At 41.5% G+C, this 23,109-nt stretch overlaps 1 protein-coding gene across 1 annotated transcript in view; it reads right to left on the minus strand.

The window, feature by feature from the left end:
• Positions 1-23,109, minus strand: part of TNRC6C (trinucleotide repeat containing adaptor 6C) — a gene marked incomplete at its 3' end in the record, with an annotated part of 123,088 nt that overhangs the window by 87,823 nt on the left and 12,156 nt on the right. The window contains exon 2 of the mRNA XM_079725340.1: positions 6,984-7,027. Within this exon, the coding sequence (XP_079581466.1) occupies positions 6,984-7,024 (41 nt within the window). The 5' untranslated portion in view covers positions 7,025-7,027. The remainder of the gene's footprint in view (positions 1-6,983; positions 7,028-23,109) is intronic.

The following is a 23,109-nucleotide window of genomic DNA, read 5'->3' on the forward strand; positions in this document are numbered from 1 at the left end:
AAACTTGGGGAGGTGACTGTATGGGGGCGAGTTTCTTACCTCCCCTCCTCTTGAAGCTGGTTTGTTGTAATTTTGACAGAAGGTTGGCCCCAGTCACAGAGCTGTGCTGTGCTGTAGTGGCCCAGGCAGCTGAAACCGAGAGCAGCCCATCTTTCTGAACAGAGAATTAGGAAACTGAGCTCTTGTGACCTAGACAGTGTGGGGGACCCAGAGAGCAATCGGCTGGAGGAGACCCCCAAAGTCTGTGCATAAACTTTCACAGCTCTGGGTTCACCTTCGAGTCATGCTTGTGTGGGACAGACCCAAAACAGCGAAGCAACTGCTTTGAAAACTGAACTATAACTTCAACTACCCTCCCCTCTTCTCCCTCAAGTCTTGGGCTAACCCCTGAGTGGCACACGGGTGGGCCAGGCCCAAAGCAGCATAGCATAGTGAAAGCTACGGAAACTGAACGACATTTGGACCACTGCCCACAGGAGGCGAGACAGACTTTGTGGTCTGAACCTAACTGGGTTGATTGCCTGCTAAAACAAAAACAAAACAAACTAACAACAACAGAATCAACATGCTCTAGAGGAGTTTAATAGGACTCAAAGTCTATACAACATATTCAGAATGTCCAGGATAAAATCCAAAATTACTCTTCATACAAAGAACTAGGAAAATGTGGGCAAATTGTCAGGACAAAATACAAGGGATACCAACTCCCAGATGACCCAGGTGTTGGAATTATCAGACAAAGACTTTAAAGCAGTTATTGTAACTACGCTCCAGGAGGCAAATAAAGGTAAATGCCCTTGAAACAAATGGGAATATAGGTGTTCACAGCAGATAAATAGAAACTGTAAAAACAGAAGTGGAAATTTTATTCATTCATTCATTCATTCACTTACTTTTTATTTTGTCTGTGCTACGCAGCTTGCAGGATCCTAGTTCCTTGACCAGGGATCAAACCCCCGTCCTTGGCAGTGAAAGTGCAGAGTCCTAACCACTGGCCCACCAGGGAATTCCCTCAAGTGGAAATTTTAGAACCGAAAAATAAAATATCTGAATTAAAAACTTCACTAGATGAGTGCAATGAAAGAATGAATGAGGGGAAAGTTTGTGAACTTAATTCAAGCAAAAGAAATGATCTGATCTGAAGAACAGACAGAAAAAAGATTGAGAAACATGAAGAGTCTCAGGGATCAGGGGACGATACCAAAAGGTCCAACATTCATGTCATTAGGGTTCCAGGAGTAGAGGAGAAAGAGACTGGTGAAGAAAAATAAATCTGAAAAAATAACGGAGGAAAACTCCCCAAATTTGGTGATATAAATAAATTTACAGATTCAAAAAGCTCTGTGAACTCCTATTAGGATAAACTCGAAGAAAACCACACTCAGACATATCATATATTAAGTACAAGCAGCCAGATTCAAAAGGATATGTGCTGTATAGTTCCATTTATATGACAATCTGGAAAAAGAGGACAATTATAGGAACATAAAACAGACCTGTGATTGCCTGGGGCTGGGGAGGGAGGAAGATATTACTACAAAGGGGCAGAGCAAGGGAACTTTTTTGGAGGATGACAGAACTATCCTGAATCTTGGTTATGACGGTGGTTATATACACCTATAAACATTACATATATATACTATATGCATTTGTTGAAACTTAGATAACTGTCCACTAGAGAGTGAATTGTACGGTATGTAAACTTTTTAAAAAAGTGAATAAAAACAACAAAAATCAAAAACAAAAGCAAAAAATAATGATTTGTAAATGGTCACCAGGCGGGGTGGGGTGGGGGGAGGCGGTGGTTCTGGAGAATGTTGAATCCCTCCTTCATGCGTCTTCTTCCCCCTCCATTCCTGGCCTAATGAGAGATGGGGTTTCAATTAAATGGAGGGGGAGACATGGAGTGAGTTGCGAGGGTACAGAGTTAAAGATAAAGATCTTCATTTACCACAGGACCAGTGTACCATGAGACACAGAGGGAAGATTTGGAGAAAAGGACGAGACACTGATTGGGAATGCTGACTGCAGGAACCTTTACTTTAGAAGATGGAGAAGCATCACAGAGATCTGAAGAGAGGCATGGCCACATCAGCTGGCCTCAAGGTATTCCAAAAGAACTCTGACATTATTTTCATTTTAGTGCTAATACAGACTTACTACTGTGGCTAAAACACCAAACCAGAACGAAAGCCAGCAGCACCCGTAGTAGGGAGCAGTCTGACTGACCAGACTTCTTAGCAGTTCCCTCTCATCGGATAAACACACATTATGGTGCTTGCTGTCTAACCACTAACAGATATATCCACTTCCCTGTCCCACTAATGCTTCTCTACCTCTTAGTATCTCCTTCCATTGGCTTTTTGTCACAGACAAACTTTTTTTTTTTTTTTTTGCCGCTCAGCTTCCTTTACTCCTCCCTTTGGAAATTGTACCCCAATTTCCCCGAGAGTACCAGTCCTTCTCTCACGCTAATGTTTAGGACAGTGGCTCCAGAGATGTGTCTGGCCAATCAAAAAGCACTGCATTTCCTGGGCCACGGTGATTAGATTCAGGATGACTCTGCATGTGAACCTCACAGGAAGGACGCTGAACGGAAACTCAAGGCCTTAACCACAGAAGGCCTGGAAATGAAGCTGACGCCAAGGAAGAGAAGCAAAGAAATGGCGTGAGAATTAAGTCTTGGTAACGTATGTCCTTTGAGCCCAGGAACAAGTTGTTCCTGTGGCCTGGTACCTCAGTGCCTTGCCCTTCCCTGGTCCTACTAGGCCAGTCAAGACACTCTTTGGAATATGAATCCTGAACTGAGTGGCAAACAGCTGGAACAGATCCATCTCAGCGACTGCAGCCTCCAGATCTGTCCATTAGCACTTGCTACCTAGATTTTGCAGGCTGAGGAGCCCCGCCTTCCCAGTTTTTCCTTCAGTGATGTCAGCCACCTCATATCATTCCAAAGTCCCTCTTCCCCTCCCCCCTTAATTTGTACAGAGTCACTTTCTGTTGCTTGTAACCAAAGAATCCTGATAAATACAGTTTCTCAACAATCTATTTATTTAATTTAGACTTACTCAGTAAAAGTAAGTGCTGACTGGATCTAGCACTATTTAATTATGATGTCTCAAAACTAATCATGTTCAGTAAACATTTTTAACCACTATAAAAACTGCTTTAGAATTACTATATCACATGTCAGTTACAAGTATAGAGGTTATAAGTACTTTTTTTTTTTTTTTTTTGGCCAAGCCACACAGCATACAGGATCTTAGTTCCCCGACCAGGGATTGAACCCGTGCCTTCCACAGTGGAAGCGTGGAGTCTTAACTGCTGGACCACCAGGGAAGTCCCTAAGTACCATTTTGTGAAAACCTTTTCTTTATTTCATTTCTGAGTTTAAAGTAGCCTCAAATTAAGTCAGAAAATGACACTATACTTTTTATTGTTGCTCCATTTTCATCGTCAATTTACATAATGATACTTGAATATGTGTACTTTAAATATGCTTAAAATAATAGAAGCAAATCTCCAACCTATCTCTCAGATACAGTAGTCCTGGCTGGCACATCCTGGTATGTAAGCCACAGAGTGGTTATTAATAATGATCAGGATTTCACTGTTTGGTAGAAAATTTTAAAATACGTACTGGGTAACCAATGACAAGCATGCTTTACTCAAAAGTGTCTACTTCCAACTGCTAAGGAATGCGGAGGTGGGGGACTGTGCTGGCTATTGATTTACTGCCGCTCTGCTCCACGCTCAGCTTTTTGCCCACTCTGTGAAAACTGGGACCTTTAAACGTTTTCCTTTGCCAGCTGGCACGATGTTAAGCTTTTTCAACAGAGGGTGCTAGAGAGACACAGCAGGAAAAGTTTTGCTCTTGGCTGACTCCTAAAGTCCCCTCCCTCCCCCCCCACCCCGAGAATTTCCCAGCAGTCCCCCCACCCCCCCCACGCTCAGTGACTTTTCTGCCATCCCTTGTGCCCTCTCCAGAGGTCTGGACCTCAGCCAGGGGGGCTCTCACTGGGCACCCCATCTCAGCCCTGCAGGCAGTGGCTACTCCTTATACCGCCATGCCTGCAAAATTTAAAGCTTTCTCTACTGACTAGCAAATCCCTCATTACTCCAATCCCGTTAGAGTTAGCAATTCGTTATATTAAACTTTCCCTGTTCACATTACCGTTTGGTTTCTCTCTCCTGAGAGAAATCCTTAAATTAAAGCCTATTTCAATCCTGTCAACAAACCGGAGACTTTTTAATATTGCCACACTAATGAATAAGTAAAATTCACAGATGTGCCTAAATAACAAATAAATGACATCAAATATAAAACAAGTTAAATTTAATTAATAGCACATAGACCTGAAGTATGAAACCTGATAGGTGGGGAAAGAGACTCTATTTGCCTGGATTTGCCTAATATCACTTGCCCAGTATTTTTTGTTTGACTCAATAATATTTCTATGCTCTAAAACTTGTGATACACCTGGGCAAATTTAGAGAAGGTTCTCCTTCATGATTATGAAGAAGAAAGAACAAAGTCCTGGCACCATATAACCGCAGGCCAGCCACTAAAATGATGAAACAGACACCTGGGGCAGTTATCAATGAGAGAGCTGGACTGCAGATCATTTCCAGGGTAACTTTCTGTTTAAAAATGTTGCAATTCTGGGACTTCCCTGGTGGCGCCATGGCTAAGAATCCGCCTGCCAATGCAGGGAACATGGGTTTGAGCCCTGGTCTGGGAAGATCCCACATGCCGCGGGGCAACTAAGCCCGTGCGCCACAACTACTGAGCCTGCTTGCCACAACTACTGAAGCCCGCGCGCCTAGAGCCCGTGCTCTGCAACGAGAAGCCACCGCAACGAGAAGCCCAAGCACCGCAACGAAGAGGAGCTCCAGCTCATCGCAACTAGAGAAAGCCCGCGCACAGCAACAAAGACCCAGTGCAGCCAAAAATAAATAAATAAATAAAATTTAAAAACAAAAACAAAAAAAGAAAAAAAAATGTTGCAATTCTGTGAACTAAAAGGACTGTTAACTGTGGACTCAATTTCCGGAGCCATTAAACTAACCTGTGCTCAAAGTTGGATTCTAATTTGGGAGAGCAGGCAAGTGCACAAGACCTGGGCAGAAATGGCTTTATGACAATCTGCACAATGGAAAAGTCAAATATAAAAGGAGATGATACCACCACCATCCACCCAGTCCCCTGATCCAGAAACATCTGTGAAGCCAGGGTTTATATGAAAGGATAGTAGGAAAGAAGGTTTCAAGGGTCTGCGCTGGAGTCATGAGGTGATAAAGGCGTCAGATGCCTGTCTAAACAGTTTCTACAAAGAAACCTAAGGCAGGAGATAAATTATATGACAAATTTTATTTGTGCAGAAAAAACACAGGTACTGAAAGGGACTGTTAATATTTCACATTAAAAATGTGAAATACAAAGACTCATTTCAGAAATGATTAAGAAGAAAACCTACCTGAAAAATATCAGTTATTAAAAGAATTAAATTTTCTGTTTTGTTTTTTAAACATACACCAGGTTCATATGACCAAAAACAAAGAAACAAAACAACAAAGTCTAGACAGAGATCCTACGGGAACCTAATTAAGAAAAAATAGTGTTCTATAATTTGCCATGGTGCTCTTATATAATCAGGTCTAGTCCTTAGTCATTCATTCAACAAACACAAAGCAGTGAACTGTCCACTGGACCCTGACTTGTTCAGTTCTATACTTTGAATAGTAAGAAGTATTTACTAGTCACAGATTGTTGTGTCAGTACCTTAAACTACAGCCTGGGAATTACTGTCTTAAATCAACAACTCTAATACTCAAAGTATGTAAACTTGTATGACCTGGATGTCCAATACTACGTTCACATACCAATTTAAAAGAGCAAATGTTTCTTATTACTCTCACAAAGTCAACTCTCTGCTAGTTGCCACCATTTTGGCTTTCTGATTTCTTAAAAAAAAAAAAAAAAAAATTCAGAGTTCACCTCCTTAAAGGACTCTAATTGGAACCACATCTGGTAATGGATTAGTGTAAGTGCTCAGAGCTAACCTACAATCTGCCTTATAGTGAAGCAATGAGCAACTTACTAAATTATGTTACTATTAATGATTCTATTCCTCACTCTGTCCTTTACAGCTTCTTATTAAAACCATGAGAACATACACCAGTTCTACAAAGGAAGAAAAAGTTTCCCTAGCACTCAGGTCCAGAAATAAGTTTTCCAGGGGATACCTCTCCCAGGTGACATACAGTCAGGCTCTGGACAGCTTCTTTCAGGCCCTAGAGCATGCACATAGCCAAAAGCATGATGGGAAAACTCAGGAGAACTGTCAAAAACTCAGCAATTTTCTGGGGAGCCAAGGTACATGGTCCAGGTACGAAGGTTTCTGATGGTTTTGCTGAATCCAAAGATAAAACCTAGAAAATCAAACAATCCTCCATAGATACTAAGTTCAACTGAAAAATACTAGGGCAGAAAAATAGTTTGAGGTTGTAGTCTTTGGAAAAACTAATGATAGCAATAGCTATCGTTTAGTAAACACGGGGCTTGCAAGGCCTCTTCAACAGACGACCCCAATGACTCCTCAAAACAACCTTGTTAAAATGGACATCACCTGCATCTTAAAGGAGGTGACTGAAGCTCAGAGGATCTCGGTGAGTAGCCCACTGTGACACAGACAGTAAGTGACTGACTCTCCAGCACATGCTCCTTCATCATGCACAATGCATCCCTAAAGAGCACATATGCTTTGCTGTGCGTAGTCCAAGAGCAAGAGCCATGTGCTTCAGATTTAAGACAAGCTGATAGTAAGGCTGACCCCACTTTTTGGAAATTGAGGAGTCCAATTAAGACAATCTCTAAGATGATACATTAGTTACAGTACAGGCAGAGCCACTATAACTAAGAGATCCCAAAATACAATGTCCTCAAAACGTCTCTCCCCCAAGTCCGGAGGCTGGCCAGGTACCTTTGTTCCAGGAAATCGTCTAGGGACCCAGTTCTTTTCATTCACTAGAGGAGGGAAAAGAAGAATTGCAGAGCAAGTCATTTTCTTTTTGGTTCATGCCCTGGAAGTTCATACATTATTTCTGCTCATATCCAATTAACCAGAACTTTATTCATATGCCCATATCTAGATACAAGTACGGCTGGGGAAATCTAGGTGTGCTCATCTAAAACTTCTTCTAAAAGGAAGGAGAAAATGCATTCCTGGGGGAAAATAAACAGTTTCTAGAACTGATGGAGAGCTTCACCATGTCTATGTGGAGATAAAAAGTAGGTAATTTTTCCAAAACAAAACAGATATACATACACAGATACAGATTTGAGTTTGTGTGTTACTTGAACAAATGATACATAAATCAAGTCCCCAACATTCAACTCTATAGAATATGAGCAAAATGCTTTTGGGCAGAAACTTCTTCAAGGGATCAAGATGTTACCAGTTATTTGCTATGGCTACAGAAAAATCCTAGTAATGCTTCTACAGAATGATTGAGCATCACAAGGTTTCCAGTAAATCTTCCAGAATGAATTTGTTATAAAAATACCAAATTTTATCTAATCTAAGATGCTTTCAAATATAAGATGCACCATTATTTCTTATGCACTAAGAAAGAAAAACGCTGTCAATTACACCATGACATACCATTGTCTATAAGATGCATGCCAATTTCAGAGATGTTAAAAGTGGGAAAAATGTGTTTCTTAGAACAAATGAAATACAGTGTGCCCCTGAAATAACAAATCAAAGTGATCTACCCTATGAAATTACTGGACAAAAACCAATTAAATTTTAGAAAATAAATTGTTGCTACTAGGCCATTCTTTATGATGATAATATAAATAAATATATGGAGGTCAAACATACACTTCATGAATTTTAAAAAAACCAACTCAATTCTATGGGAAAGTCAGACAGCTACTTTCATAACACATGAATTACAATTTGCTAAAAAGCACAAGGCAGGGGCTTCCCTGGTGGTGCAGTGGTTAAGAATCTGCCTGCCAATGCAGGGGACACAGGTTCAAGCCCTGGTCTGGGAAGATCCCACATGCCGCGGAGCAACTAAGCCCATGTGCCACAACTACTGAGCCTGTGCTCTAGAGCCCGCGAGCCACAACTACTGAGCCCGCACGCCGAGAGCCGGTGCTCCGCAACAAAAGAAGCCACCACAATGAAGCCTGTGCACTGCAACGAAGAGCAGCCCCCGCTCGCCGCAACTAGAGAAAGCCCGTGCACGGCAATGAAGACCCAACACAGCCAAAAGTAAATAAAAATAAAATAATTTTAAAATATATATATATTAAAAAAAAGAAGCACAGGGCATTGTGAGAACACATGAGGGAGGAGGGTGCTGGCCTAGTCAGGAGAGCATGGGAGGTTTCCTGTGGAGGTGAGCTAAGCTCTGAAGGATAACTAGCTGAACTGGCAGGGGAACAGCATGGATGAAAGCTCTATGGTGGAAAAGAAATACGGCACGTTTTGAGAACAGCAAGATGACTAGTGAGCCTAAAGCATGGGGACAATGAAGAAATGGCTAAAACAAGTCTGGTGGGATAAACGTGAGTTAAAGTTTTTGGTCTTATCCTCAGAGCAGTGAGAAGTTACTGAAGTATCTTCAGCAAGAGAGGTCATTCTTGGGCTTCCCTGGTGGCGCAGTGGTTGAGAGTCCGCCTGCCGATGCAGGGGACACGGGTTCATGCCCTGGTCCGGGAAGATCCCACATGCCGCAGAGCGGCTAGGCCCGTGAGCCATGGTTGCTGAGCCTGTGCGTCCAGAGCCTGTGCTCCACAACGGGAGAGGCCACAACAGTTAGAGGCCCGCGTAACGCAAAAAAACAAAAAAAAACAAAAAAAAAAAGAGAGGTCATTCTAGCTACTACATGGAGAATGGAATATACGTGGATAAAAGAGTGGACAAGTGGAAACCAATGAGTAGGCTCTGCTGTCAGTCTAAGCGTTTAGAATTGGTAGTTTAGATTTGGGGACCAGCAGAGGATTTGGGGATGGAAAGCAGGGTTTGAAAATTATTTAGGAGATAAAATGAATAGAACGTGGTGATTAACTGCATATGGGCATAAGGGAGAGGGGGCATCGAGCACAGCCCCTGGGTTTCTCACCAGTGTGACTAAGTGTATGGCATCGTTCAAGATAAACACTGGAGAAGAACACCCTGAATCTGAGATGCTTGAGCATTAAACTGGGAAGGGAGCTGGCAGCTCGATATATAATTCTGGATTCAGAGGAAAGATTTGGGCTAGAGAGAAATCTAGGGAGCTGTCAATGCAGAGATAAATCAAAGCCATGGCCACAGCTGAAATCAGGTAGGGATGGGGTTAGAGTAAACAGAAAAGAGGGCCTGGGACAAAGACTTAAGGAACATCAGCATTCAGAGGTCAGACTCAGGAGGATGAGACTGTCATTCAAACACCCACCCATTATTTATGCATCAATTCTTTATTAGTAACTGGCCACAATATGCCAGACTCTGTTTTAGGTATAAGAATATCCAGTGAACAAGATACATAAGCTTCCTATTATTAAGGAGCTTACAGTTTAGTGAGTAACCAAATAAAAAACACAAGAAAATAAGATAATTTCAGTTTGTGATAGTGCTATGAAGAAAATAAAATTGGCATCGCAACTCAAATTCCATGATGGCATGACATCAGTGATGAGATTTCCAAAATGATGAGTAATTACTGAGAACGTTCCAGACAAAGTATAATCTTCCCTCAACTTACATGAGAGCTGCTTTCCTAGGAAATTGACTATATATCACAACAGCACACACACACACGCAAACTGTATATTCATGTAAAATAGGTTCTGTGTGAGAATAAACAAATGTTTCACCTACCTAAATATCCAGAGGGCTATCCAAAAGTCATCAAGGACGCAGTACCAGTCTTTACTGTATGGGACTGGTCCAGGTACTACAGAACATCTAGGATCCTTGCCTCCTAACCCACTAAATGCCACTGTGTTTGAACCCAATCGTGTCATAGCTCTAAACACACCTCCATATTTCCAAATGCCCCCCAAAGGAGTTGGTACCTCCCCTGCTGAGAACTGCTGCTTTAAGGCAACGAAGTACACCCTGCTAAATGACACAAATTCCAAGAAATGGAGAGGCACTGAGGTATCCATACTAATGAATTCTAGTTGTAGACACTTCCATGAAGTGGCAATCAATCACTCTTTTCCATTCGATATATACAGTTGACCCTTGAACAACATGGGTTTGAACTGCGCAGGTCCACTTATATGTAGATTTTTTCAACAAATACATACTACAGTACTACACGATTTGAGGCTGGTTGAATCCAAGGTTGTGGAACCACCTATATAGAGGGCCAACTGTAAAGTTACATGCAGATTTTTGGTTGTGCAGCGGACTGGCGCCCCTAACCCCCACATTGTTCAGGGGTCAACTGTACTTACTATGTGCCAGACAACGTTCTGGTCCCTGCCTTCACAGAGCTTACATTTTAGAGTTTCTTGTCTTTTCTGGATACATGCCCAGGAGTGGGACTGCTGGATCATATGGTAACTTATTTATTTATTTTTGGCTGCATCGGGTCTTTGTTGATGCACACAGGCTTTTCTCTAGTTGCGGCAAGCAGGGGCTACTCTTTGTTGCGGTGTGCGGGCTTCTCGTTGCAGTGGCTTCTCTTGTTGCAGAGCCTGGGCTCTAGGTGTGCGGGCTTCAGTAGGTGCAGCATGTGGGCTCAGTAGTTGCGGCATGTGGGCCCTAGACCACGCTGGCTTCAGTAGTTGTGGCACATGGGCTCAGTAGTTGCAGCTTGTGGGCTCTAGAGCGCAGGCTCAGTAATTGTGGTGCACGGGCTTAGTTGCTCCATGGCACATGGGCTCTTCCCAGACCAAGCATCGAACCCATGTCCCCTGTATCAGTTGGCAGATTCTTAACCACCACGCCACCAGGGAAGTCTGAGCTTACATTTTAGAAAACTGGAATAAACACACAACTACTTGAAATAAAGACGATCCAGAATGTGGTTCTTATATTTAAAATCTATACACCCTGGCATCTCTCAGGTAAAAGTACAAAGAGTTTCCTTGAAAATTAATGTTATTTTCTCCATTAACTGTCTGTAGTCATTTGTAGGCACATGTACCATAATAGGGATTTCAACATTCAGCACCCAACGAATGACATCCAACACTGAAAAAGCAATTGTGTACTTTCAAATCGCACTGAAAAAGTTTTTACAGTCTGAAAAACAGATAGTAGCACCTAGTGGAAAAGATGCTAATTATAACCAAACCCTTTTGGACTCTACATATGCTCAGATATAAAAGAAAAGGGAGGAGGAGCTGTGCATTTTTAACCAGGGAATCATTAAAGTACAGAAGTGATCTCCATGGAGAACAGATTCACAGATGGGCAGACGCAGAGAAAAAATTCTGATATTGGGAAGAAGATGCGATAGAGTAAAGGGCTGGTAAATATTGCTAATTAGCACAGTACCACTGGTACACGGTTGACCACAGTGTTAATTTACACTCTCAATAACGCTCAGTTCAGTTCATGGAAGTTTCTAAACTTAAAAAAGAAAAAAAAAGATTATGATTGAAATAATTCTATATATAAAATTTTATATTCTGCTTTTTTTTCATTTATAACAAAGTATTCTCACACTAAGCAAGCTTCACAAATACAATTTTTAATGACAGATAACATATTTTCATTGTGTAGGCAGACCATAATTTTCTTAACAATTCCCCTGTTATTTACTTAGGTGTTTCCTTTTTAGTTTTTGTTTGTTTGTTTCGGTTTTTTTTTTTTTTGCAGTACATGGGCCTCTCACTGTTGTGGCCTCTCCCGTTGCGGAGCACAGGCTCCGGATGCGCAGGCTCAGCGGCCATGACTCACGGGCCCAGCCGCTCCGCGGCATGTGGGATCTTCCCGGACCGGGGCACGAACCGGCATCCCCTGCATCGGCAGGCGGACTCTCAACCACTGCACCACCAGGGAAGCCCCAGGTGTTTCCTTTTTATACTGCTTTCATCACTAACCCTCATGTGTAGTTTGTTCTGTATTTGTGATTATTCTATTTTGTTCTGTATTTGTGATTGTTGTCTTAAGAGAGGTCTCCAGAAGCAGACTTACTAAAACAAAAGGGTATGATTAAGAGTTTCAATACTTATAGCCAAACTGTTATCCAAAGGCATTTTAATAATCTGTACTTTTTTTTTTTTTTTTTTGCGGTATGCGGGCCTCTCACTGCTGTGGCCTCTCCCGTTGCGGAGCACAGGCTCCGGACGCGCAGGCTCAGCGGCCATGGCTCACGGGCCCAGCCGCTCCGCGGCATGTGGGATCTTCCTGGACCGGGGCACGAACCGGCATCCCCTGCATCGGCAGGCGGACCCCCAACCACTGCGCCACCAGGGAAGCCCAATAATCTGTACTTTTATTAGCTGAGTATAAGAGTGCTTAATTCAAAATATCCTCACAAGCACCGAGTATTATAATTTTTATTTATTTATTTATTTATTTTTGCGGTACGTGGGCCTCTCAGTGTTGTGGCCTCTCCTGTTGCGGAGCACAGGCTCCGGACGCACAGGCTCAGCAGCCATGGCTCACGGGCCCAGCCGCTCCGCGGCATGTGGGATCTTCCCGGACCGGGGCACGAACCTGCGTCCCCTGCATTGGCAGGCGGACTCTCAACCACTGCGCCACCAGGGAAGCCTTCTTTGACTATTAATTCCCCATATACTGTTAACCTGCATGAATCTTGTTTTCTGTGAATCAACCATTTATATTTTCTGGTCTATCCCTTGGGTTCTTAATTGGTTTTTTCTTTATCAATTTGTAAGAATTTATATATGTTAAATGGATTAAACTTTTATCCTGTTGCTGCAAACATTTTCCCCATTTTTAGTTTGTCTTTTAATTATTTTTAATTTTTAGTTTTTATTATTTTTTTATTGGTGTACAGTTGTTTTACTGTGTTGTGTTAGTTTCTGCTGTACAGCAAAGTGAATCAGTTATACGTATATCCACTCTTTTATGTATCTACTCTTTATATCCAATCAGTTATATGTATACATATATCTTCCCATTTAGGTCACCACAGATCACTGAGTAGACTTCCCTGTGCTATACAGTAGGTTCTCATTAGTTATCTATTTTATACATAGTAGTGTATATATATCAATCCCAATCTCCCAATTTGTCCCATCTCCCCTCCCCGCTTGGTAACCATAAGTTTGTTCTCTAGAGTGACTCTATAGAGTCACATCTGTGACTCTATTTCTGCTTTGCAAATAAGTTCATCTGTACCATTTTTCTAGATTCCACATATAAGTGATATTATACAATGTTTGCTTTTCTCTTTCTGAGTTACTTCACTCCATATGACAGTCTCTAGGTCTATCCACATTTCTGAAAATGGCAGTATTTCATTCCTTTTTATGGCTGAGTAATATTCCATTGTATATATGTACCACACCTTCTTTATCCATTCCTCTGTTGATGACATTTAGGTTGCTTCCATGTCCTGGCTATTGTAAATAGTGCTGCAGTGAACATCAGGGTGCAGCATCCTTTCAAATTATGGTTTTCTCCGGATATATGCCTAGGAGTGAGATTGCTGGATCATATGGTAGCTCTATTTTCATTTTTTTAAGGAATCTCCATACTGTTCTCCATAGTGGCTGTACCAATTTACATTCCCGGGAACAGTGCAGGAGGGCACCCTTTTCTCCACACCCTCTCCAGCATTTATTGTTTGTAGATTTTTTGATGATGGCCCTTCTGACTGGTGTGAGGTGATACCTCATTGTAGTTTTTTGATTTGCATTTCTCTAATAATTAGTGATGTTGAGCATCTTTTCATGTGTCTGTTGGCCATCTGTATGTCTTCTTCAGTGAAATGTCTATTTAGGTCTTCTGCCCATTTTTTTTTTTTTTTTTTTTTTTTGCGGTACGCGGGCCTCTCGCTGCTGTGGCCTCTCCCGTTGCGGAGCACAGGCTCCGGACGCGCAGGCTCAGCAGCCATGGCTCACGGGCCCAGCCGCTCCACGACATGTGGGATCTTCCCGGACCGGGGCACAAACCCATGTCCCCTGCATCGGCAGGCGGACTCTCAACCACTGCGCCACCAGGGAAGCCCTTCTGCCCATTTTTTGATTGGTCTGTTTGGGTTTCTTTTGATATTGAGCTGCATGTCATATTTTAATTATCTTCGACATTTAGAAGTTTTAAATTCCTATAAAATCCCACAAAAAACTTTCATGAGATTTTTAGTGCAGAAACATTCCTCAAATTCTGTTTTTATTTTCTAGATATCTTAATTGCCTTATACAGATGATGATTTAATGTTTCTTTAGGTGTAGGGTAGACACTAGGATTTATCTTGCCTCCTTTTAGATCAACTGAGTGCCTGGATGTCATTTAGTGCCCAGTACTGAATGGTCCTTTCTCTCCCAACTCATCTGTGACTCTGACTCTTCATATATCAAAACCACATATAAAAGATGGGCCTGAAGACCATTCTGCTCCATTAATCTCTGTGTGCTTCTGCCAGGACCACACTACTTTAATTATTCCAGTTTCATAAAATTTTGGTTATCTGCTACCACTAGTTTCCCTCATTATTCTTTTTTAAAAATTTACTTAACTATGCTTTTATCCTTCCAGATGAAATTTACAACCATTTTGTCATGTTCCAAAAGAAAAACATGTATTTTTAAAAAAATTAGAATTGCTTTAATCCTACAAATTAATTGAACCAAAAGTTCTGTAGGATTTAATTTTCCTAATTGAGGAAATCTCTCAATGTATTTCTTTCTTCTTTCAGTGAAACTGTCACTTTCTTTATATCTATTTCCTATACATGTTAAGCTCATTTCTAGGTATTTTATGATACTTTATTGTTATTATGTTAGGATCAAATAGTCTACGTATTGCTTAAAAATGGTTACTGATGGTAGGTATCTAGTCAGACTATTGATTTATCTATACTGCATCAAATAGCTTTACAGCAGACCACCTTGGGTTTTCTGGATATACAATCTGTAAACAACCATCTTCTTTTCACCTTTTTCTTTCTCGTTTCTATTTCATATTGTGGTAGGCAGAATTCTAAGACACTCTCCCCATACTTACCTGCTGGTTTATACATACTTTCTCCCAGTTATTCAATCAAGCACTAATCTAGGCACTGTTGTGAAGGAACTTTGCAGATGTAATTAAAGTCCCAAATCAACTGACCTTAAGATAGGGAGATTATCCAAGTGGGCCCAACCTAATCACATGAACCTTCTGAATCCAGGTTTAGAGGTCAGAGACAGAAGCCAGAAGTTCAAAGTATGAGAAGGATTCAACACACAGTTGCTGGTTTGAAGATGGAGGACACATGGCTAGGAACATGGTGGCCTTGAGAGCAACCCCCACTGACAGCCAGCAAGGAAACAAGGACCTTAGTCCTACAACCACAAGGAACTGAATTCTGCCAACAACGAGCCTGGAAGCAGATTTTCCCCCAGAGCCTCCAGAGCTCAGCTTGGCCAACACCTTGAGTTCAGCCCTGTGAGACCCTAAGCAGAGACCTCAGTCATGCCATGCCAGACTTTTGGCCCACAGAACTCTAAACTAACATTGGTTGCTCTTTTAAACTGCTAGGTTTGTGGTAATTTGCTATGCAGCAATAGAAAACTAACACACCTTATTAACTGGCAGGGACTTAGAAAGCAATGTTAGAGAAGATTAAATACTAATGTCAGTAAGTCTTAGCAGTCAGAGAACAGTTGGCATCAGAAACCACACCAATAATTTGAACAGGGTAGATTTAATAGATCTGTTAACTAGTACAAGTTGGCTAACTTTTAAGAGGGGCAAAAAAGGTCTTTAAGTGGTCCAGAAGCAGCAAATGCAGAGAGCAGAAATTTACTACCTCTAGGCTGAGGGAGTATAAATAAGGGGCTAAGAATTTAGAAGAGGATCCCTCCATGTGGACTGGAGGCAGTGTGGCTGCCATAGGACACACAGCTGGTGAGTAGCAAAAAGACCCAACAGAGGGCCCACGTCAGAGATGGTCCATACAAGGGCCCTCCTAGGTGGCAAATAATCTTCCCCAAGGGTATTATGGGTGGACCAAAGCTGCTCCTTAAGTGCCACTGAGGTGAGAACCACCAGGACTCCCAGAAGCTAATCTGCTGACTGCTGCACCAAAAAAGTACATTAGAACCAGGAAGGGAAGCCCCCTTTGTCCCTCTCTTCCTCCTTCCATTGTCTCTCTAGTGCCCCAAATGGGTGGCAGCCTCATAGTCCAACTCAATGAAACTATTCTGTGAACTCTTGTAGAAGCATTCCCCACTTGGAAAGTAAGAACTCCAAACTCCAGCAGAGCTCAAAAGTTTCTAGGATGAAAAGCAGAAATTCTGTAAGTGAGTTATTTGGTATAATAATTAGTGAGAGAGAGCTTTTAGGGTTTTACTATTGAGTACAATAGGGAAAGCTGGTCTGAGAGTTTATACCACATTAAACAAATACCCGGCTCTTCCTAATTTGTGTCTAACAGAAGAAATAGTGATAATGAATTTATCTATTTCTCCTTTTGATTCTGTTGATTTGTGCTTTTTGTATTTTGAAGCTATCTTATTATGTGCATACAAATTTCCTAGAGGATTAACTCATTTTTCATTACAAAATTTCCTTTTTTTATTTCTAGGGATGTGTATTGCCTTGAAGTCTATTTTGTCTGATATCACTTAAATTGACCATTTTACTACTCGTTTTACACTTTCTCTCCTTTCTTGTCTTCTTTTGGACCAGTATTTTTTTTTTTTTTTTTTTTTTTTTTTTTGCGGTACGCGGGCCTCTCACCGCTGTGGCCTCTCCCGCTGCGGAGCACAGGCTCCGGACGCGCAGGCTCAGCGGCCACGGCCCACGGGCCCAGCCGCTCCGCGGCATGTGGGATCCTCCCAGACCGGGGCACGAACCCGTATCCCCCGCATCGGCAGGCGGACTCCCAACCACTGCGCCACCAGGGAGGCCCATGGACCAGTATTTTTTTATTATTCCATTTCCCCTCTCTTCCTCTATTAGCTTGGTATCTATAAATTCTCTTTCTATCCTTTTAGTGGCTATCCTGGAGCAGCTTTTTCCAACTAAAGTTCCATGAGAGAATTGTGCCTTACAGAAAATAACTTGAGTGACTATTTTTCAATTCTACCAAGGATGATACATAGCTAGCGCCATGCTAGAAGCACAGGGATTAATTCATTACATACAAAGGATATTTTAGCACATGAGTTGACGAACTTTTTCTATTAAGGGCTAGAGAGTAAACGCAAACATTTACTTTGTTGGCCATATTGTGTCTGCTGCAACTACTAAACCCTGGCATTGTATCATAAAAGCAGCTATAGAGAATACATAAACTAACAGGCGTGGCTGTGTTCCAATAAAATGGTATTTAAACAGCTTGCAAGCTGGATTTGGCCCATGGGCTGAAGTCAGACGATCCCTATCTTTGGACATTAGGATGTGATTCTCTCACTAAACATAGCTGAGAAGGGCCTCCTTAGATATTACATCATATATTCCAGACTCGTTAGGTTTTTTTAAAAATAAAAATTACAAGGACCTTAGAGTATTTAAACCGTATTTAACCTCTTCCTGCTTTTTGTGCTATTGTTGTCATTTATTATTTCTACTGTTTTATACAGTTAATATTACTTTAGATTTATGCAACATTTACCCTTTCCACTGCTCTTCATTCTTTCCTGTATCTCTATGCTTCCATCTGGGATAATTTTCCATCTACCTAAAGAACTCTATAGTTCCTTTAGTGTGGATCTCCTGGTAATGAATTCTCACAAGTTTTTATCTGTCTGAAAATATCTATATCCTACCTTGATTCTTGCTTGATATAAATGTCTAGGTTGGCAGTTATTTTCTTGCAAAACTCTGAAGATATTCCACTGTCTTCCAATTTCCATTTCTTCTGCAAAGTCAATCATCTATTACTCCTTTGAAGGTAATGCATTTTTCTTTCTTTGGCTAATTTTAAGACTTTTTTTTGTTTGTTTGTTTGTTTGTTTTTGCGGTACGCGGGCCTCTCACTGTTGTGGCCTCTCCCGCTGCGGAGCACAGGCTCCGGACGCGCAGGCCCAGTGGCCATGGCTCACGGGACCAGCCGCTCCGCGGCATGTGGGATCTTCCCGGACCAGGGCACGAACCCATGTCCCCTGCATCGGCAGGCGGACTCTCAACCACTGCGCCACCAGGGAAGCCCTTAAGACTTTCTTTGGTTTTTAGCAGTTTTTCCTTTCCTTTCTTTCCTCCCTTTTTTTTTTTTTTTAAATCCTGCTAAGGTCCATAGTGATTCTTAAATCTATGGCTTGATAGCATTCATCAGTTTTGGAAGATTCTCAGCCATTTTAAAAATTTCTTTCCTTTTTTGACTGCGTCAGGTCTTAGTTGCAGCATGCGGGATCCTCGTTGAGGCATGTGGGATCTTTTGTTACAGCGTGAGGGCTTTTCGTTGTGGTGCGTGGGCTTCTCTCTAGCTGTGGCACGTGGGCTCCAGGGCACGTGGGCTCTGTAGTTGTGGCGCGCGAGCTCTGTAGTTTGTGGCATGCGGGCTCTCTCATTGAGGTGCATGAACTCAGTAGTTGTGGCACATGGGCTTAGATGCCCCATGGCATGTGGGATCTTAATTCCCCAACCAAAGATCAAACCCGCGTCCCCTGCATTGGAAGGCGGATTCTTTACCACAGGACCACCAGGGAAGTTCCGATTTGCAGCCATTTAACTGTTACTTCGACCTTCTTTCTCCTCTCCTTCTGAGACTCCAAATATAAGTATTTTAGACATCAAAGTGTCCCATTTGTCTATGTATTTTTTCTTTTCCTTTTTTATCCTTTCGTCTCTGTGCTTTAGCATGGAAATTTTCTTCTAATCTGTCTTCCAGTTCATGAATGCTTTTTTCAGCTGTGATTAATCTGCTATGAAACCCTTCTGTTATTGTACTTTTCAATTCTAGAATTTCCATTTAACTTTTTTTTAATAGTTTACAGTTTTCTGCTGAAATTCTTATGTCATTAAATTTTCTGAGCATATTAATTGATGTTATCTTAAAGTCCAAGTCTGATAACCCTAATACCTGGATCTTCTGTGGGTGTCCTTATTGTCTGTCTTTTCTCTTGATATTCAGTCTTTTTTACATGCCTAGTTTTGGACTGAATGTTAGTCACTGCATGGAAAAATTGTGGAGATATCTGAGACTGGATGATATTATCTCCCTCTAGAGAACATTTATTTACTTTTGCTTCTGACAGGCACTTCAGAGTAGAGGTGAAATCACTTTAATCTATTTTAACCAATTCAAAAGTAAGTTTCAGTTTCTGCAAGGGCTGGATTTCAGGAAGATCTGTATGTTCATCATTACTCCTAGGATAAAACTTTTGTTTGGGGGTGGGGGAAAGCAATTAGGGAGGCCCAACCAAAAGCCTGGGATGTTTATCAGGGTCCTTTCCCCACTGTCATCCCTGACATTCCTCTTGTGCCCCCCCACCGCGCCAAATCTGAACACTCTACTTAGCTTCTCAGCCTCAGTTTTCTGTTCAGCTCTTCAGTTACAGCTTTTGAGTTGGCAAATGCCTCTGAGGGGTCATGTGGCAGCAAATGTTTATTCTGCCTCTTACCTCCCTTCTTTTGGGGGATCTTGGCCCCTCAAAATCCTCAAAGCTGGGACTTCCCTGGTGGGGCAGTGGTTAAGAATCTGCCTGCCAATGCAGGGGGCATCAGTTCGAGCCCTGGTCCGGGAAGATCCCACATGCCGCGGAGCAACTAAGCCCGTGCGCCACAACTACTGAGCCTGCGCTCTGGAGCCCGCAAGCCACAACTACTGAAGCCTGCGCACCTAGAGCCCGTGCTCCGCAACAAGAGAAGCCACTGCAATGAGAAGCCCACACACTGCAACGAAGAGTAGCCCCCAATCGCCGCAACCAAAGCCTGTGCACAGCAACGAAGACCCAACGCAGCCATAAATAAGAAAGGAAGGAAGGAAGGAAGGAAGGAAGGGAGGGAGAAAGGAAGGGAGGGAGGAAGGGAGGAAGGGGGAGGGAGGAAGAGAAAGAAAGAAAGAAAGAAAGGAAGGAAGGAAGGAAGGAAGGAAGAAAGAAAAAGAAAGAAAGAGAGGGGAGGGGAGGGGAGGGGAGGGAAGAAAGTCCTCAATACCCTGGTAGCTTCCAATGCCTTCAAAGAGTTGCTTTTTATATTCCACCTAACTTTTTTAGTTCTTGGCAGCAGGGGTGGTCTGATACAGCTAGTCCGCCTTAGCCAGAAGCAGGAGTCGAAAGGATATTGAATTTTACTCAGTGACTTCCCAGGTAGCAGTTAAGATAATCTTATGCTACTGCATGTCTCTAGTTCTCTTTAGAAAGAGATGTTAAAGAAATAATGCTATCACTGATGAATTATACTTTCTGTAAATTACTTAAGATTCTCAGATTATATTTATGTTAATAGAAATCTAAAGATAGCTTTGTTGATATCATTTTCATGTTTTTGGTATAATTATGCTAGCTTCACAAAGGAAAGTCAATAGCTTTCCCTCTTTTTAAAATTCTGAGACAATTCAAATAGTAAATATTAAAAAGTATAAAAGAATTTATGTTATTTTTATTTTTTATTTTTTGGCTGCACTGCATGGCTTGCAGGATCTTAGTTCCCCAACCAGGGATTGAACCTGGGCCCTGGCAAACACCGAGTCCTAATCATTGGACCACCAGGGAATTCCCATGAAAGAATTTTATTAACATTATTGAAAAGAAGAAACTTTCTGGAGAGAAATTCTTTTATAATTAAAATTTCTTCTTCATTCCATTTAGGTTTTCTGGAGTCTCAAAGCGTTCTGTGACTACTTAAAAGGTTAAGATCCTGTCCTACCACAAGGTTAAGGCTCAATAAATGTTTCCTTTTGACCTAAGAAGCTGTCTTTTTGTTTTGCACCAGGGCATAAATAACTACTATTCTTGAATCAGGAAGTTGCTTTTCACTACCCAAAGCTTTAAAAGTACTGGAGATTACAGATCTAAGAAAGATATTAGTGGAACTGAAAAGGGGATATTATTGCTCCCTCTACTCTCCTCCTCTCCTTCCTCTCTTTAACATATGTGACTGAGTGACTGTATATTTCTTAGGTATCTGATCGTACTGAACAAAGTTTTACCACATTATGATAATTAAATGCCACAGAAGATCGATTTAATAAGCACTTCTGGAACCCTGAATGGGGCTTCTCTGTGTGAAATACAGTAAATTAAAAGGACAATATAATCATCACAAGAACAAATCCTAACAGTCTACAAAGAATACAAATTCAATCTCTATTCCATGCCTTTTGTTCAAGCAATAATTTTATAGGCCATCTGTGGATCTTTTCAGGATAAAACAACCCCCTCCCACACCTTACAAATCATACCAAAGTGATTACTAGGGTCACGTCTATGATAGGGTTAAAACAATACCACTCTCTAGACTTGAATCACTCCTTTGAAATTACAGTAATATACACACAAATAAATGATAGCACAAATGTGTGGTAGGGAGGAATAGACTTGGCAGGGCTGAATACAGGGAAGATAACGTGTACCTACAATGTATCAAATTTATGCACTATCTCATTTAATCTGTATAGTCTCCCTGTAGTGGGCGTTATTATCCACTTCTTCCAGATGAGCAAAGGCTCAGAGAAATTAAGTCACTTAGCTGATAAGTGGCATTCCCAGAAATCTATCCCGGAATTTATACTCCCAAGACCATGCTTATACCAGTGGTCCTCAAATGCTGGTTGTCAGTTAATGAGAATGAACTGCACATATTTAAAGTATACCATTCAGTAAATTTTGATATATGTATACAGCTGTGAAACCAACCCCACTATCAAGTAACTCCAGATAACGCCACAAAATTAGAAAAATAAGGATGAGGACATTTTTCACCAAGTTACATTCACTTAATTTATAGGACTCTCCTCTAAGATGGTGTCCTTTCTACTTCTTTGCATGGGAACGTCTTTTGTTTTATAAAATAATGATAAGAGCGGATGATGGTGGTTTTCATTCAAATGTCGGGACCACCGGGACTTCCCTGGTGGTCCAGTGGTTAAGAATCTACCTTCTAATGCAGGAGACGTGGGTTCGATCCCTGGTCGGGGAACTAAGATCCCACATGCCGCAGGGTAACTAAGCCCACATGCCGCAACTACTGAGCCCGCGTGCTGCAACTACAGAGCCCATGTGCTCTGGAGCCCACCCACCACAACTAGAGAGAAGCCCACGCGCTGCAACAAAAGATCCCGCGTGCCGCAACTAAGACCCGATGCAGCCATAAATAAACAATAAATAAATACTAAATCAAACAATTAAAAAAAAAAAAGACGGCAACCATATGTCAGCTCCCACTTCTGTTGTTAAAACTTTGTGTGTGAAGTCCCCAAATCTCTTAACCACAATGCTTTTCTATACTTTCAAAAGAATAGATTTTAGCCCCAAAAGGAAAGGTTTGATTAAATAATATTTAAGAGATAATTACCTTCCTACAAGAATGATAAATATTTCAAAAACTGCTATGTTTAGCTCACCTTTATGGGCAAAATTATAAGGAAGGCATCCCCATTCCCTCTTACTATCGTTTTCCAGTGGTCATGTGGTTTTAAAATTTTGCTTCTCATCCCCCTCCAGTGCACTGTCCCACCACTCCTACTAACATACTTCAAAACTTAACCTCAACAGATATGTGCATTGCCTTGATTGTGGGGATGGTTTCAAAGGTATATAAAAATTTATTGAATGGTATACTGTAAATATGTGCAGTTTAGTATATGTGGGGAAAAATACCTTAATAAAGATGCCCAATAAATAACCTCATTAGGGGTATTAAGGTATTTGAATCTTTTGATATGTACTACCATTTTCACTGCCTACAGGTGTTTGTACCCATTTTCACTGCCACATTTTCACTAGCACCATATGAGTGGAAGATTTTCTTTTCTCATTCTCCTTAGGATTATATTTGAGCTTTGCCAACTGAATATGTCAAAAAAATTTTCTGG

The sequence above is a fragment of the Hyperoodon ampullatus genome, assembly GCF_949752795.1.
Source record: "Hyperoodon ampullatus genome assembly, chromosome: 19".
NCBI classification, from domain to species: Eukaryota; Metazoa; Chordata; class Mammalia; order Artiodactyla; family Ziphiidae; genus Hyperoodon; species Hyperoodon ampullatus.